Consider the following 16975-nt stretch of genomic DNA (forward strand, 5'->3'; position numbering starts at 1 on the left):
CGGATAAGGGATGCCAATTTTCTGTATAGCCTGTAACAGGAGGTCAGGTCATGTTTTTTTAAGATTTTGGTAATTTTTTCCAAGGTGCCTCGGATGTAGGGAATGGTGATGGATTTAGAATAATCCTTGTTGTGTGGGGGGGGGGGCTGTGATTTGTAGGTTTTAATATTTTTTGGATTTTTTTTGGGGGGGGGGGGTAGCCATTGGCTGAGAAAGTGTTGAGGATGTGATTTAGTTCAGTGTTTAGGGCCATGTCATTAGAACAGATTAGTTTAGCCCTGTTGTATAATGTTTTCACCACTCCATATTGTTGTGAAGGGGGAGGGGTGAGATTGTTGGTAAATGTATCTGCCTGTATGGGTGGGTTTTCTATAAACTGAGAAAACCAAGGTTCCATCAGGCTGGTGGGTGACTAGTGTGTCAGGAAAGGGAGGCTGTTGTTTTCCTCTTTTTCCAGGGTAAACTTGATTCTGGGTTGTTGGTTGTTTAAGTGTGTTAAGAAGGAAAGGAGTGTTTCAGAGCCCTGTGGCCAAATAGCGAACACATCATCAACTTAATTAATTTAATTTAATTAATGAAATTAAATTAAATTAATTAATTCAACTTAACACATAACTTTTGTGGGGCAGAGGCTAACCTCTGCCCCACAAAAACCAACCATATGGCTTCGCTACATTGATGATGTGTTTGCTATTTGGCCACAGGGCTCTGCAACACTTCTCATCTTCTTAACACACTTAAACAACCAACACCCCAGAATCAAGTTCACCCTGGAAAAAGAGGAAAACAACAGGCTCCCTTTCCTGGACACACTAGTCACCCTCCAGCCTGATGGAACCTTGGTTTTCTCAGTTTATAGAAAACCCACCCATACAGGCAGATACATTCACCAACAATCTCACCCCTCCCCCTTCACAACAATATGGAGTGGTGAAAACACTATACAACAGGGCTAAACTAATCTGTTCTAATGACATGGCCCTACAGCCAATGGCTATCCCCCCCCCCAAAAAAAAAAAAATCCAAAAAATATTAAAACCTACAAACCACAGCCCCCCCCATCCCTCCACAACAAGGATTACTCTAAATCCATCACCATTCCCTACATCCGAGGCACCTCGGAAAAAATTACCAAAATCTTAAAAAAACATGACCTGACCTCCTGTTACAGGCTATACAGAAAATTGGCATCCCTTATCCGTCCCACTAAAGACCAACCACTACCCCTAGACCTACCTGGTGTATACCAGGTCCCTTGCAGCTGTAAACTGTCTTACTCTGGACAAACAGGCAGAACAGTGAATATCAGAATTTCTGAACATAAGGACTACATCTGTTTTCACAAGTACAGCCATTCTGGTCTTGCAGACCATGCTCTGGATACACGCCACAGAATACGGTGGAAGAAAGCTGCAGTAATACACCATAGCAAATACAAATTCGAAAGACTATTTATGGAATCAGCTTCAGCCCTAAGAAACTCTCCAAACCTCAACAAATTTGGATGTGTGCGACTGCCTCAAATTTGGGAGGCTTACATCGGCAGACCTTCAGCCCAATGGCCAAGAACACCTACTTAGCTCACTAGAGGGCACCATCAGGACTTTTAGGAGAACAATAGCTTTATCTCTTCATTCTCAGTTACTGTGTTGTAGTGCCTACATGCATGTGCATTTTTTTGTAAGTTCCTTTTGAAGATGGCAAAAGGAACTTACAAAATTTCGATATTTCGTGACGTGGCCAAAATATCAGAAATATTTATTAAAGTGTAATTTAATTTATATTCGTATCTACGTTGTTGAATTCCTTAAGTGATTTAATAATGCATAACCAATGTATAAGCCTGTCTACAAGAATTAACACTTTCTTACTGTTTGCACAATCTTTCTCACCACCCATTTCATTTACAATGCCATTCCCTACTTTGATTCTAACATGCCTCATGGCCATCTTCACACTACATCTACAGTATAGTAGTGCAATACAGTCTTCTACAGTTTTATAGTGCGACTAGCATCTTCTTTATCAGAGAGACGATAACTAAAACGCAACGGCCCTTATGGCAACCAACCCTCACTCAGCAGGAGCTCCAAGTTACAGGATGCCTAATCACAAACCAAAATAACATAGAAATCCTTGGAATAGATCTGGATAACATCATTGTTTTCTCAGTATATAAACTACCTAGTATAATCTTTGCTTTTGAAATGTCCCAGTACTTGACACAAAAGAAATCTGCTATTATTTTAGATGACTTTAACAGTCATAGCACACAGTGGGGTTATAGTGAAACAAACGAAGATGGAGAGTTAGTTGAACAGTGGGCTGAAAGTAATCAAATGAATCTTATACACGATCCTAAACAACCATCATCATTTAACAGTGGAACATGGAAAAGAGATTATATCCCTGACCTTGGATTTGTTAGTAATAGAATAACTAATCTGTGCACTAAACAGGTACTTGCACCAATCCCAAGTTCACAATATAGACCAATAATGCTGCAAGTTTTCCCACCAGTCCGACTTAAGGAGATCCCACTTAGAAGACACTTTAATTATAAAAAGCTAACTGGGAACAGTTCTCAAGAGAATTAGACATAAACCTGATCAACATTTCATCCAGACCAGAAAATTATGGAAACTTCATCAAAGGGTCTGCTACCAGGCACATCCCAAGAAGTTGTAGAACATGCTACATTCCAGGTTTTGTAGAGCACAACATGGAAATATATGAAAGATATTGTGACCTATATGATAAAGATCCATTTTCATCAGAAAACAATTGATGCAGGAGAGGAACTTATAGCAGCACTTCTGACAAAAGAAGTCAACAATGGGCAGAGAAAATTAAAAGCTTAGATATGAGGCTCTTACTCAAAAAATTATCTGATGACCCCCACAAGAGCAGCAACCAAAGTTAATATAAATGCAAACCAAATTGCAACTCAGCTATCTCTGAATGGTAAACCAAGTACTGAAGAAAAAATACCTAAAGATGATATTAAAAAAGTTAGGGATTCCGAAAATAATCTCTTCAAAGCACCATTTACTAAAGAGGAATTAGAAAATGCCCTAAAAGCCTTAAAACCAAGAAAAGCTGCCTGTATAGATGATATCAGAAATGGGATACTAAGGAATCTAGGAGAAAAGGCAACAGAGTGGTTGTTAGAATTTTTCAACTTTTGTTGGAAATTTGCTAGAATACCCAGCATATGGTAGCAAACAAAAGTAATACCTATCCTGAAATTGGGTAAACCTGCTGAGGATCCAAAGAGCTACAGGCCTATAGCTCTCCTATGCACAACACTGAAGCTGTGTGAGAGGTTAATCTTGAACAGACTAAGTCCAGAAATAGAGAAAGTGCTGATAAAAGAACAGGCAGGATTTAGACCAGGAAGATCATGCACTGGACAAGTATTAAACTTAACACAGTTTATTGAGGACGGCTTTGAAAGGGGATTAGCAACAGGAGCTGTATTTATAGATTTGACAGCAGCATATGACACACTAAATCTTAGAAAGCTCATAGTCAAAATTTACAGTGACAAACAGCTATCGGTTAGTGGAGATATTTAGGTCACTGCTGTTCAACTGGAGATTCTTTGTTCATTTTCAAGGAAAAAAGAGCAAATGGCATATTCAGAAAGATAGTCTACCTCAGAGAAGTGTACTATCTCTCTCTTCCTCTTCAATATATATACTAATGACCAACCTATGAACCTTCTTATATGCAGATGACCAGGCAATAGCTTATCAAGCAAAATCCTTTGATGACATTGAGAAGCAGCTCACACAAAAGCCAGAAACCCTTACAGTTTACTATAAGGAAAACCAACTGAACCTAAATCCCAGTAAAACCCAAATGTGTCTTTTCCATTTCAATAATAGGGAGGCGAAGAGAGAGTTGAATATAGAATGGAATGGTATGAAACTGGTCAGTTATCCAAATCCAACTTACCTAGGTGTTACACTAGATAGGACCCTAAATTATAAGCAACACGTAGAGAAGACAGCAGCTAAAACTCAAACATGTAATAATATTTGCACTGATTAACATCATCTTGGTGGGGTGCAAATCCACAAGTACTGCGCACCTCTGCACTGGCACTCTGCTTTTCGACAGCCAAGTATGCTTGCCCTGTTTGGGAGAGATCGTTACATGTCAAATTATCGATAATGTTCTTAATGAAACATGTCGACACATTACCGGCCACCTTAAGCCTACAAAGATTTACCATGTATACTCACTGTCTGGTATTGCACCTCCTCACATCAGAAGGTATTGCACTTCCTCACTGCACAGAGTAGATATGAGCGAAAACAACAACTAAATAATGAACGTCATCCTTTGTATGGACATGTTGCAATACATAAGAGGCTAAGATCAAGGAAAAGTTTTATTCACTCAGTAGAACGTTGGTTGATTCCATAAAAGCTACAAGGTCAACAATGTGGCAAGAACAATCTTCAGAGGCTCTGAACTTAAATGAATCTCTTCCTTCCAGCTTGCATATTGACTGCAAAGATGGAAGACATTGAATAGCCTTTGTTCTGGAATGGGCAGATCAAAGCAGAATATGGCCAGATGGGGGCTACTCAGACAATGACAGCTGCTTATGTGGTGAAACACAAACCATGAATCATCTTCTGCAATGCTGCTTAATAGACATTAATAATATATGTACCCGAGAAGATTTAATGCAGTGTAATGAAACAGCTTTAAAGTATATTAGTCGCTGGATGAGTGAAATTTCACATTTTATGTTTTTGCTTAATTTTCATGCAGATGGCATTTTTGTCTTTTAATGTACGCTTTTCCCTATTCTTTTAATGTCTATTTCTTTAAATGTATGTGTTTAATCATTTATATGTATGCTCTTACATTTTCTGTAGTTTGCACACAAAATAAAGAAATCTTCACACTATTGCACTTTCTACACACCAACACTTACTCTTCTTTCTTATTCAATCTTGCCACATAACCATCGGTAACATCTGCTCATGCATACCTATTACACTTTCAGCACCATACCATTCTCAAAAAATTCATACCATTAACTTTGTCTTTCATGCTGACCTACCCAATCCTTGCAACCACCACCATTTTGGTCTGGTGCATTGAACAAGAAACAGAGAATTTAAAATAATACTGTCTAAAAATTTAACCAAACACTACATTCCAATTGCAAATGTCACACAGCAACACTCAATCTAAAAATTACACAATATCATCACAAAATAAATATAAAATTAACTTATCTTGCTGCAACCCACACAATGATCATTGCCATACACTCGCCAACTGGTGGCTGGTATATTTCTGGCTCCTTGTTGTTGGGAAAATGTTAAGGATTATCTAGTATTCTGGTTGTAGATGGACAATTTATATTCAATCATTATTAGTTGGATCAGTGAAGTTAAAAAAAATAAAAAAAAAAAAAGGAAACCTTTTTGAATTATGAACACTGAGTTTAGGTAATCCGACTTATCATCATCAAATTCCTGATATATATATATATCCTTGAGGAGTGTACAGGATATGATAGTACTGCATGAAAAATTTACATCATTGCTAACTTCCTATCTACAATTTTCCCCCAAATCAGTTTGTTACCTGGCAAGACTCCAATATTATCAGATCTTATATTTCTGTCTTCTAATGCACTTTTTATTGTATCAGTCTGCCTATATCTTGTCTTCCTCTCTCATTCTGTTTAAATGACCTTACCACCTGAGATTAGCTCTGCTAATGCATTCCCAGATGCTGACAATGTCAACTTCTTTCTTAATATCCTCGTTTTTAATGTGATATTGAATTTGATGTCATCTGTTCATGGCCCTATTCTTTCTCAGGACTCTCATATCTGTGGCCTTTAGTCTTTGGTCGAGTATTTTAATTCTGACCCAGCTCTCACATCCATAAATTAAAATTGGTTTGAACTCTATCTTGTATACAGCTGATTTAGTGTTTTGGCTAATTTCTCTCTTATTCCATATAAGCTTATTCAGTTGACTTCCTGTCATACCAGCTTTGTTGATTGTTGTCTATTTCCATATTTAATTTACCATCTTCACTAAAAATCATGCCTAAGTAGGTTAGTTTGTTTAGAACCTATAGAACATGTTTGTTTTACTTGTTCTATAGGTTCTCCATTCACAATGCAGGTGATACTTTCAATGTTTCTGCCTATTTTCATTGTCTTTGTCTTTTTAATGCTGATCTTCATATCATATCTATTACAACAGTTATTCAGTTTAATCAGGGACTCTTGCAGACTTGCAGCGGATTTATTTAGAAGTATAACATCATCCGCACAAAGTAAAGAGTTGACGTTAATATCTCCAATTTTGATATCAGGTTTAATACCACTTTCCTTCATTATGTGATCCATATAGATAATGAATAACAGAGGGGATAAAGTACATCCTTGTCTCACACCAGATTTAACATTAAACCACCTTCCTGTACTTCCTTCAATTCTAACTGCTGACTTACAACTCAAATAAAGACTGAGTATTGCTTGATATAATGCCCCATTGACACCATATAACTGTAGCATATTGAATAGCTTCTCTCTTGGCACCTTGTCATATTCCTTTTCCTAATCGACAAAACTTAAATACAGATCTTTGTTATATTCCCATGATTTCTCCACTATTTGTCGTAAAGTGAAAATCTGAACCTGACATTGTTGCACTCACAACATTGGATGTTGTGAGTGCAAGTAGTGCAAATAAATTCAAGAATAAGTATGATAGCTGGTGTGTGTAGTATGTGACCTCCCTTGATGAGTCCCTGACTCCCTGGAGGTCTCTCTTAATAATGATGATAAAAAATATAATTTGTAAGCAATGTAAAAAATTTTCTATGAAAAGTAAGTTGCTTTTCACAGATCCCAGTGACACAGAATGATGCTTTTTTTTTAAAAAAAAATATATCAAGCCCACACAAGAAAAGTTTTTCAAACATATAGTATATAAGTGTGATGAGTCAGCAAGTGGCTAAGGAGAATGAAGGATTTTGTGTTTCTTGAACCACTGAAATTGGTAATCTTTGAGGGAGGACAAAGTTGAGAGAGTCCATTTCAGAGAACAGAGGTATATGGAATGAGAGACAATTACTTCCACGAGTTTGAAAGTGAACAGGAAATGTATCTTGACTAACAACTACTTACACTCCGACAAACATGGAAAAAAAGTAATGAAATTATGGCAGCCAGAATGTTTTTCATGAAAATATACTTGTAAAAGAAAATGAACCATAATTATTATATTATTATTATTATTAAAACAAGACCTCATGGAGTCAAAGACTCATCTAGGAGGTCCTTTTATCTCACACACATCTCATCATACCGGGTCTTAAACACATTCAAACTCCTTGCAGACACCACACTCTCAGGCAAGGCATTCCAATCATTCACAACTCTGCACGAAAAAAACCTGCCTCTCACTCCCCTACTCACACCCTCTTTATACAGTTTCCAGGTATGGCCTCTGGTTCTCCCCTGATCTCCCACTATTCTCTGTAGAACTTCTCCACCATTGATCCTATAACAACCCCTTACCAACTTGTAGGTCTCTATCATATCTCCCCTCTTCCTTCTCTCCACTAGACTCTGCAAATTACATCTTTTCAATCTTTCCTCATACTCGACATTCCAGAGGTCAGAAACTACCTTAGTCAGTCGCCTTTGCACCCTTTCCAACATCTCTTCATCCTTCTGAAAACCAGGTGACCAAATCTGGGCACAATAGTCCATGTGTGGCCTAATCAAAGCCTTATACAATGGAACAAGAATCTCCCTACTTCTACACGTCAGTGTCTTCCTCATCATTCCCAGAAGTCTTTGTGTTGTCTTCACAATTTTGGAGATGTCTCCCCTAAATTTTAGATCCTTATCCACTATCACTCCCAGATCTCTTATTTCCTCTACTTCCAACAATATATTCTCACCAAGCATAAATTCTGCATCCCATCTTTGTTTTCCAAATTTTAAAACCTTACATTTTGCAACATTGAACTCGTATCCCCATTTGCTTGCCCAATCACTCAATTTATTCAAGTCTTCTTGCAAGGCCACAACATCTTCACTACTCTTTATGGTTCGTCCCAACTTTGCATCATCTGCAAACAACTGAATTTCTCCATCCAAATCTTCGCCAATATCATTAATATACAAGTTAAATAGTAATGGCCCTAAAACAGATCCCTGAGGCACTCCACTAGTGACTTTCCTTTTCCTGGATATTGCACCCCCATACACAACTTGTTGATACCTATCAGATAGCTATCCAATGCACTAATCTAATATCCAACCCCATCTGCTCTAGTTTGACTGTCAACTTATCATGAGGTACTCTATCAAAAGCTTTTGCAAAATCCAAGTATATTACTGTGTATCCTTCTCCTCTGTCCAAGGAAGCAGTCACTTTATTGTAATAAGTAAGTAGATTACTAAAACACGACCTCCCTTTAGCAAATCCATGCTGTCCATCAAAGATTATACCATTGTTGTCAACCCAACTCTGGATCCTAGTTCTCACAATAAAGTAGATAACAGATCTGTGAGGGGTGGGACGGGGGTCATCAAGTAATCGGACTACTCTTCTGAATAGCATTCTGCATCCTTAGAGAGGCTTTAGTTGCACCAATCCCAAATGTGTGAACAGTATTTCAAAGTTAGTGAATTTGGTATTTATACTATCTCAGCAATTGTATAAGTGAGAAATAGTGTCAGGAGTAGAAAAGTATGCCAAATTTTTGAAGTCTGAAAAAGTTATGTTTCAGATATGGTTTGATGCTGTGGCTTGTGTAAGAGAAAGCTGGAGGTGAAAATTCCAAGAAGGGAAATCTTATCCGGGTATTATCAAAAGTAAGGGGAAGTGGAATCTTTCTTGCAAAAAATGAATCATTAAATAATTCTGTTCACATTCCAATAAGGAATATTTATAAGGACCACCTTTCTTATAAATATAAGTATATATTTTGAAAATTTCAGTTGCTTCAAGAAGAAATGAAGAAATACAGATGTGATAAATTGGTATTTCATAAATGAGATGGACATTGTCAGGAGAATCAAATGGTGGAAGAGTTCTCTGGTCAGGAAATGAAAGTAAGCATGAAGCAGGCGTGGGTTTCCTGCTAAGTAACAAGGCCTGTCAGGCAATGATAGGATACAAACCAGTTAGTGAAAGAATAATGGTTGCAAGATTCAGTGCCCAACCATTTAATATCACAACCATTCAAATATATGTGCCACTGCAGAGAGTGCAGATGAAAACATTCAGAGATTTTACAGAGATCTACAACTAGAAATTGATGAGGTGCCGAAGCAGGATATACTCATCATTGGAGGAGACTGGAATGCGAAGATTGGCAAAAATAACACAGGATGGGAAAAGCTTATGAAAAAATTTGGATATGGAGAAAGAAATGAACGTGGAGAGATGCTTCTTGAATTTGCCGCAGATAACAACCTGATGATTTGCAATATTTTTGCAAATCATCAGGTTGTTATGTCCATTTATGACAATATTTTTGTCGTAAATGGACATGCCGCTCCTTCGATGGCAAACACAGGAATATGATCGACCTGATATTAATAGACCAGAAATGGAGAACCTCAGTTCAACAGTGCAGATCATTCCAAGGAACTGATATTGATTCAGACCACAAATTAGTGATTGCGAATATAAGACCAAAACTGAAACAGAAGTACAAAGGAAAGTTCCAAAAAGCTAGAGTATCTCAAAACTAGATGAAGACAGGCTAAGAACAGCATATCAGAACATATTGGAAACTAAGCTTAAGACCCCAATCGAAAAACAAAATATAAATACAAGAGCAGAACGACTGACTACAGTGCTAAAAAAAAGCAGTAGAGGAAGTAATTCCTGAAAGAGAAAAGATCAACCAGAAATGGATAACTCAGGAAACCCTAAAATTGGTACAAGAGAAAAGAGAACTGAAACTTAAGCGATAATTCAGAGGCAGCAGATGAGTTATACTGTCAAAAATGCAATGAAGTACAGAAAGCAGCAAGATCTGATAAAGCCAAATAGTTGGAGGACCAGTGCAAAGACATTGAACAGCACTATGGAGAACACAAAACTAGAGAGGTCTACAAACTTATAAGAAATGTCAATAGGAAGTGGCAAACAAGATCAGTAGCGATCAAAGATGAAGACGGTAAAGTGTTGATGGACAAGACTGAAATCATACACAGATGGACAAGATATTGCAGCGAACTATATAAAAATCAACTAAATAATACTGCAACAGAAGTAATCAAAGAACTAAAAGCAATCTCTCCACCAGCAGAGATCTTTGAAAATGACATCTTGGAAGAGCAGGAGAGCAATAAGGCTATAAAACATCTCAGCAACAATAAGAGTCCTGGAGATGACAACATAATAGCGAGATGCTAAAATATGGGGGAGAATCGGTTGTAAAAGAAATGCATAAGCTATGTAATGAAATATGGAGATCAGGGTATGCTCCCAAAGAGTGGAAAAAATCGGTCTTGGTTGTTCTTCATAAGAAAGGCAGTTCTTTAGAATGCGCCAATTACTTACAGAACTATTGCATTAATGAGTCATCTTGGCAAAGTGCTGATGAAAATAGTAACAGAATGCCTGGAGGGTCATATGGAGACACATCTTCCTGATGAGCAAGCCGGATTTCGCAAAGATCGAAGTACAGTGCAACAAATACTCGCACTAAGACTAATAGCAGAGAAAGCTCGAACAAAGAACAAAAAGATATACTGCTGTTTCATGGACTTCCAAAAAGCATTTGATAATATTGACCAAAATATAACATAGGCTGTCTTGGAATCCTATGATGTGGAGAATAAATTGATCCGTCAGCTGAAAGATATAAACAGCCAAGCACAAGCAAAAATCAGGATAGCAGGTACGACTGGAGATTGGTTTGCTACTAGTCAAGGCACAAGACAAGAGGACCCAATATCACCAATCATCTTCATCACACATCTGGAAAGAACATTAGATAAGATTAAAGAAGAAGGTGGAGACATTTCAATAAATGGTATGAGAATAAACTACCTCTGCTTTGCAGATGACATCGTCTTGATTGAAGAAGATGCAGCAAGGCTGTAACAAACATTGCAAACACTATACACAGATGGAAAAAAAGATATGGACCAAATGTCAACTTTGAAAAAACTAAAACAATGGTATTTGGACAACAGGAGTTACTGAACAGAGTTACCTTAGACAGATTTCAACTGGAAAATGTAGAACACTTCAGATATCTTGGATGCCACATGTAAATGCCATGGACAAAATATGGAAGAGCCGAGCTATAAAGATGCAAACTAACTGCGCATTGTAGAAACCTGTATCTTCAGCAGCATGCTCTATGGATGCTTGGGTACTCCTGAGAGAATCTGAAAGGAGGATATTAACATTTGAGACAAAGTGCTATAGAAAGATCTTGAGAATAAGTTGGATCCAGAAAGTGAACAATGAGGAAATCTACATACGAATACAACCAAAAGAAAATCTGATCCAGAAAATAATCAAAAGGAAACTACGTCTCTTTGGCCATATATGTAGAATGAACGATGAGAGGAAAATAAAAATGCTGCTGTTTGGGATGATTGAAGGAAAGAACAAAAAAGGAAGACCAAACAGAGAATGGGGTGATGACATTGTCAAATGGTGTGGAAACTCTATACACAAACTGTGAGTCATCTTGCACAAAATAGAATGCAATGGAAGAATCATATCAAGATAGCATTAGACACCTATGGGCATTGGACCCATGGTTGTTGATGATGATGATATATTTTGATATTCCAGTTAAACACAGTGTTTTAATGTGGTCTGTGTATGTGCATGTAGTTTTTTTTTTTTCTCTCTCTCTCTTCAAATCACTGTGGGTACAATACTGTTTATTCTATTCTCTTCGAATTTCTTTAACTTAAGAATTATATACCCCAACGATAATACTCTCTCTCATGATGATGTTAACCAAATATTATTTGTAAAACAATGGAAAACATTTTCTTTGTGTGTGAGTACACATATTTTACTTTATATCATAAGGTTTGTTTTATTTTACAGTACCTTGTCCTCATTTTTGTTTATTCGTTAACATTATTTAATAAAATTTTAAATTAAAGCTGCCACAATGCTAATAGTGCAATATTAAATATTGAAATTTGCAGCTCATCCAACCATAGTCCCAGAGTGTTTCATAGGCCAGGAAAGAAGCCAGCACCACCAGCTCCTCCAGCACATGGTAAGGATAAGCAAATTGTATCAGAAAAAATACCAGGGGATCGGTCTTCATTCACTGAGATGGATAGAGTGCAACCTTTGTCTTCATTTGATAGAATGGGTTCAGTGAGAGAGGCAACAGAAAAACAACACAAGTTAGATAAATTAGAAAGAACTGTTAGTACGCTTCCACGTAATGCCTCTGCAACTTGTGAAAAACCTGGTAAACCAGAGAGACCATCTATACTTCGCAGAAAATCAAATGATAACCTATTTAGTATTACCCAAGACAAGTTAGTTTGCACAAGGCCAAACCTTCCAGAGAAGCCTGTGCCATATTCCTGCTATTCTTTAGAACGTCCAAGTAAAAGTGATAGACATCTTTCAGTTAGGTCTTCAAGATTGTTAAGCAATGGTGATAAATCCCATTCAATGCCTCCAGAGGGTACTGTTATACATCGAAGTCCTCAGCAAATAGAAAGGCCATCAGTTCCACCTCCAGAAAGACCAGTTAAATCAGAAAGACCTGTTCGACCATCTAGTTTTGAAAATTGTAGTATGACTTCCAGTACATACTTAAAATCAAATGGTATAGATGGGCAAGCTACTGCTCTAGATTCAAATTCCACATTGGAAAAAAGTGTAATAGTCCAAGATGTAAAAACATTTGGTGATGAAATAATTGATAATAATACAGATAATTTAAGACTGTCAAATAGTCATTGTGATACCAGTGCAACTGTGCCAATACATTCTGTGCAACATAATAAATGGGACTTTTTAATAACACCTACCTCAGAAAAACCTCCTGACAGACCTCCTAGGAGCATAACATCACAAGAAAATACAGATATAGATGATGGTCAAAAAGACAAAGATAATCAGCAACCCCCTGAGAGACCTCCAAGGTGCCATTCTCCATCCATCAATTCTCAATTAAATATTGATTCCGAGAAACCATATACTACAGTGATTCGAGTAGAATCATCTGTGAATCCCAGAGTGCCACCATCGCCAGGAACAACGAAACACAAGCCTCCACGACCACAACCACCACCCCCACCCACTAAACCAAGATTGAGCTCATCAGAGAATACTTACCTCTGAGGTAAGAACACTGTTTGTTTTTAAGTACATTAGAAAATAATTTTTGCTTTAATCTAAAATGAAATGCATGAGATGATATTATTGCCTTCACTTCTGTTGAGGTTATGCTGTTAGAGGACAGAATGATACACTGCTTTGAATTTGTATAAGTTCCACTAAATAAATTATCATGAAAGCTACTAACATTTATTACTTAAACAGCTTATGAAGATCATAAACTGGAATATGACAAAGACACTGAAAGAAATAACACAAGCATTCAAATACATGTACCTGCCACTAAATTAGAAACTTTCATTTTACATATAAGCATGCGACTACCAATACCTATCTTCATCAATTCCCTATGCATAATTTGGTGAGATATGGATCAGGAACAGCCTGCAATAAATGCTTTGGTCAATTGCTACAAACAGGAAGTTCTGTTTGGCCATACAAGCCTTCTCAGATGATGGTCATCTCTTGTTACTGACAGACTGTCTTAGGACTACAGTTACACCTCTCAGACAAGCAACGTGGTTTATTTTTCTAGGTTGTTTATTCTCTAGTCTCAGTAATCTTAATACATGTAGGATTTGAGACTTGTCATCATATACAAATTCCAGGACTTAAACTCACTACTATATTGCAAAATTGTAACACTCAACATTCTGTGGGTATACTTTCCATTTACTACAGGGTTTTACATGTGTGTGCATGTGTATTAATCTCACCTAAGAAAGGTTGGTAACATGTGCTGCCTTCAGTGGGCTGGCTAGTATTGATCAAACATGAAAATGTTTGATGAAAGATAAAGAGTGAGATATTGTGCATAGCAAAGTGAAAGGAAAAAAATAACTTGCCATATTATTTATTAGGAATTTAATTGTAAATTAGAATGAATTTCGCCTACGTTAGTTTGCTTTGAGTTGGAATTGATTTTTAGATATATTTTGTCATACTATTTCTTGATTTTGGCAGCCATCTCACCTTCGTTAAATGATATGCTGTCATCCAGCTCACACCAATTTAAAGATATTACATTTTGCACAGGATTGTAATTATTATATGAGTATCTCTGTGGAGTCAGAAGATGGAGAAGACCCATTATTTAGAGAATATCTATCATATCCCTCCTTAGGCTCATTCACTGACAAAGCACTCACAACATCTGACAAACCATTCCACCTATTTACCAGTTTCCAAGCAAAAATTATAGTCCTGACACCCTTGCTCCACGCTCTTTCACATTTTCCAAGGGTGACCTCTTGTTCTGTCCCTTCCTGCCGTGTACTGAAAAAATGCCTTCAATGTTGGTCCTCTAAAACCCCTTTAATAATATACACTGGTGTCCAAAACCCAAGGATGAACACTATTTCTGAAGATTGCAACCACAAATTCAGATGAATCAGCTTGTGACAATTTGTTTAACTGACGATTACAAGTAGAAAGCAGATACACGTTCAGATTTTCGAATTGCATACAAAGGGGTGTCACATGTAGTAATCAACAGGATAAAAAGCAAAAGGCTCCACTAAGTGAATTATGTTTGAAGGATGCTCTTTTTGTGAAGGAATAAAGTTCCAATCTTGGATATCTTGTAATGTCTCAAAGACATCATCTAGATGATGTCACACAGGGAAGAATTATTGGAAAGCTTGAAGAAGGCTGCAGAATTACTAATATTGCAAGAGAGTTTGTAATCTCGCATCCAGGACCTCTTAGCAGATGTCCCACACATCTGCTAAGAGGAACTTGCTCTACTACGGAGCATGAAGGCAAATTTTTGGTTATAACAGCAAAATGTAATCGACGCACCATCGCAGTTTAGCTTGCAAGTCAGCTCCATTCAAGCTACAGGTATGTGGATATCTCGGCAAACTGTGGCAAGATGCAACAAGTAGGCCTATATGCTCAAATGCCTCTAGTTTGCATTCCTTTATCCACAGCTCATCATAGAGCATGCTTTCAGTAGTGTTGTATCCATAAAATTGGACAGGACACAATTGTGCTAATGTGCTCTTTATAGATGAAAGTCATTTTAGTCCTTCCTTTGATTCTAGATAACACTTGATTTGGCATGAAAGTGATACTGCTTGCCATCGAGAGAATGTTCTTGAAAGGGATAGATTTAGTGCTGGGACCATGTTGTGGGAAGGCATTATGCTTAATGGATGCATTGCACTACATGTGCTGGAAAAAAGGGACTATGACTAGTTAATGATATTGCAAAGAAGTTCTTCAATGTCATATATGATTGTTTCATGCTGTAAGTGAATAATTCATTTTTATGGATGACAGTGCCACACTACATCGTACACAAGCAGTGGAGATACTTCTGGAGACCAAGGATATTAATTGAATCCAGTGGCCAACTCGCTTCCCAGCTCCATAGAACACGTTTGGGATGCAATATGAAGATGCATTGCTGCTCAAAGCCCCCCCCCCTTACCAGAAAACAAACAAGGCCTAATCCTTGCTCTGAAGAAGGAGTGGGCTAGTATGCCTCAAGAACTCTTGAATCACTTGCTGCAAAGCATGGTACAATGTCATGAGAGCTGCATTACAGTTTGGGGTGGATGTATTTCATTCTGAAATGTCTCTGCATAGTTTTCTATAAGTGCTGTACATTAATTCCTTAACTACACCCTTAGGAAATTTGTAACTTTTGCCAAAAACATATTGTAATTTAATTTGTACAAAATTTATAACACATTTTTTGTGTAATATAATTAATTAGTATGCTGGAATAAACTTATGTCCACATTTGGCAATAGTCATGAACATTTTTCCATATTTATCCAGTTAAAAATGTAGTTCGTCCTTACGTTTTGGACACCAGTGTATATGCTTTTATCATGTATCCTCTTTTTCACCTATTAGCTAGTTTTTGAGACCCACAGACTATCAATATATTTTTATAGGGAACATTCCATAGATCTGCCACAATCATTGTCACTCATCCTCTTGATCTTCTCCATCCCTTCATCTCCACAGAATCCAGATGACCAGATCTGTATATAGTAGTAGTCCAGATGTGGCTTTTATTAGTCTTATAACAGCAACAATAGCTTATGTATCCCTTCTTGTCAGTGTGTTCTTCAACAACCATGTAATCTAATGTGCTGTTTTGGCCACCTTTGCAATATGCCCTCTAATGTTCAACCCCCCCTGTTTGCAATCACCTCAACTTCCTGGCCTCCTCAGTTTCCTGCAGTTCAATGTCATCAACATGGTACACAGCTTGTGATCTCTTCCAAAATGCATTACTTTACAATTCAACCAAGTGAAACTAGCATCCATTTACTTTTGCCCATATTACACATCTCTATGTGAACTTCAATGACTATTGAACTTCCCTGCTTGCATCATCAGTAAACAATTGAATATTTCCAATCAAATCATTTCCTGTATGCATTTGATGAAAATCCATCACAACATACTTGTATCTACAAATGGTGTACAGACTCACAAAGCAGCAGCCAATGTAATAGCTAATGTATGCTTTCCATTGTGTAAGCATTTAAACATTTTCAAATATTTTTCACTATAGATGTTAACTGATATTACTTACTTTTTATCTAGTTTATTCATGTTATTTCCTGATGAAGTAAAACAAAGTATTTCATGAAACTAGT

General features: G+C 37.2%; 1 protein-coding gene across 1 annotated transcript in view; it reads left to right on the plus strand.

Annotated features, from left to right (window-relative positions):
- LOC150107867 (uncharacterized) overlaps positions 1–16975 on the plus strand; it is a 393004-nt gene that overhangs the window by 340331 nt on the left and 35698 nt on the right. Inside the window, exon 12 of the mRNA XM_090415366.1 lies at positions 12200–13359. Coding sequence (XP_090271492.1) covers positions 12200–13358 — 1159 coding nt within the window. The 3' untranslated portion in view covers position 13359. The remainder of the gene's footprint in view (positions 1–12199; positions 13360–16975) is intronic.

The sequence above is a fragment of the Typopeltis vanoorti genome, chromosome 3 (genome assembly GCF_054136105.1).
Source record: "Typopeltis vanoorti isolate ZY-2024b chromosome 3, IOZ_Tvanoo_1.0, whole genome shotgun sequence".
Taxonomy (NCBI): domain Eukaryota; kingdom Metazoa; phylum Arthropoda; class Arachnida; order Uropygi; family Thelyphonidae; genus Typopeltis; species Typopeltis vanoorti.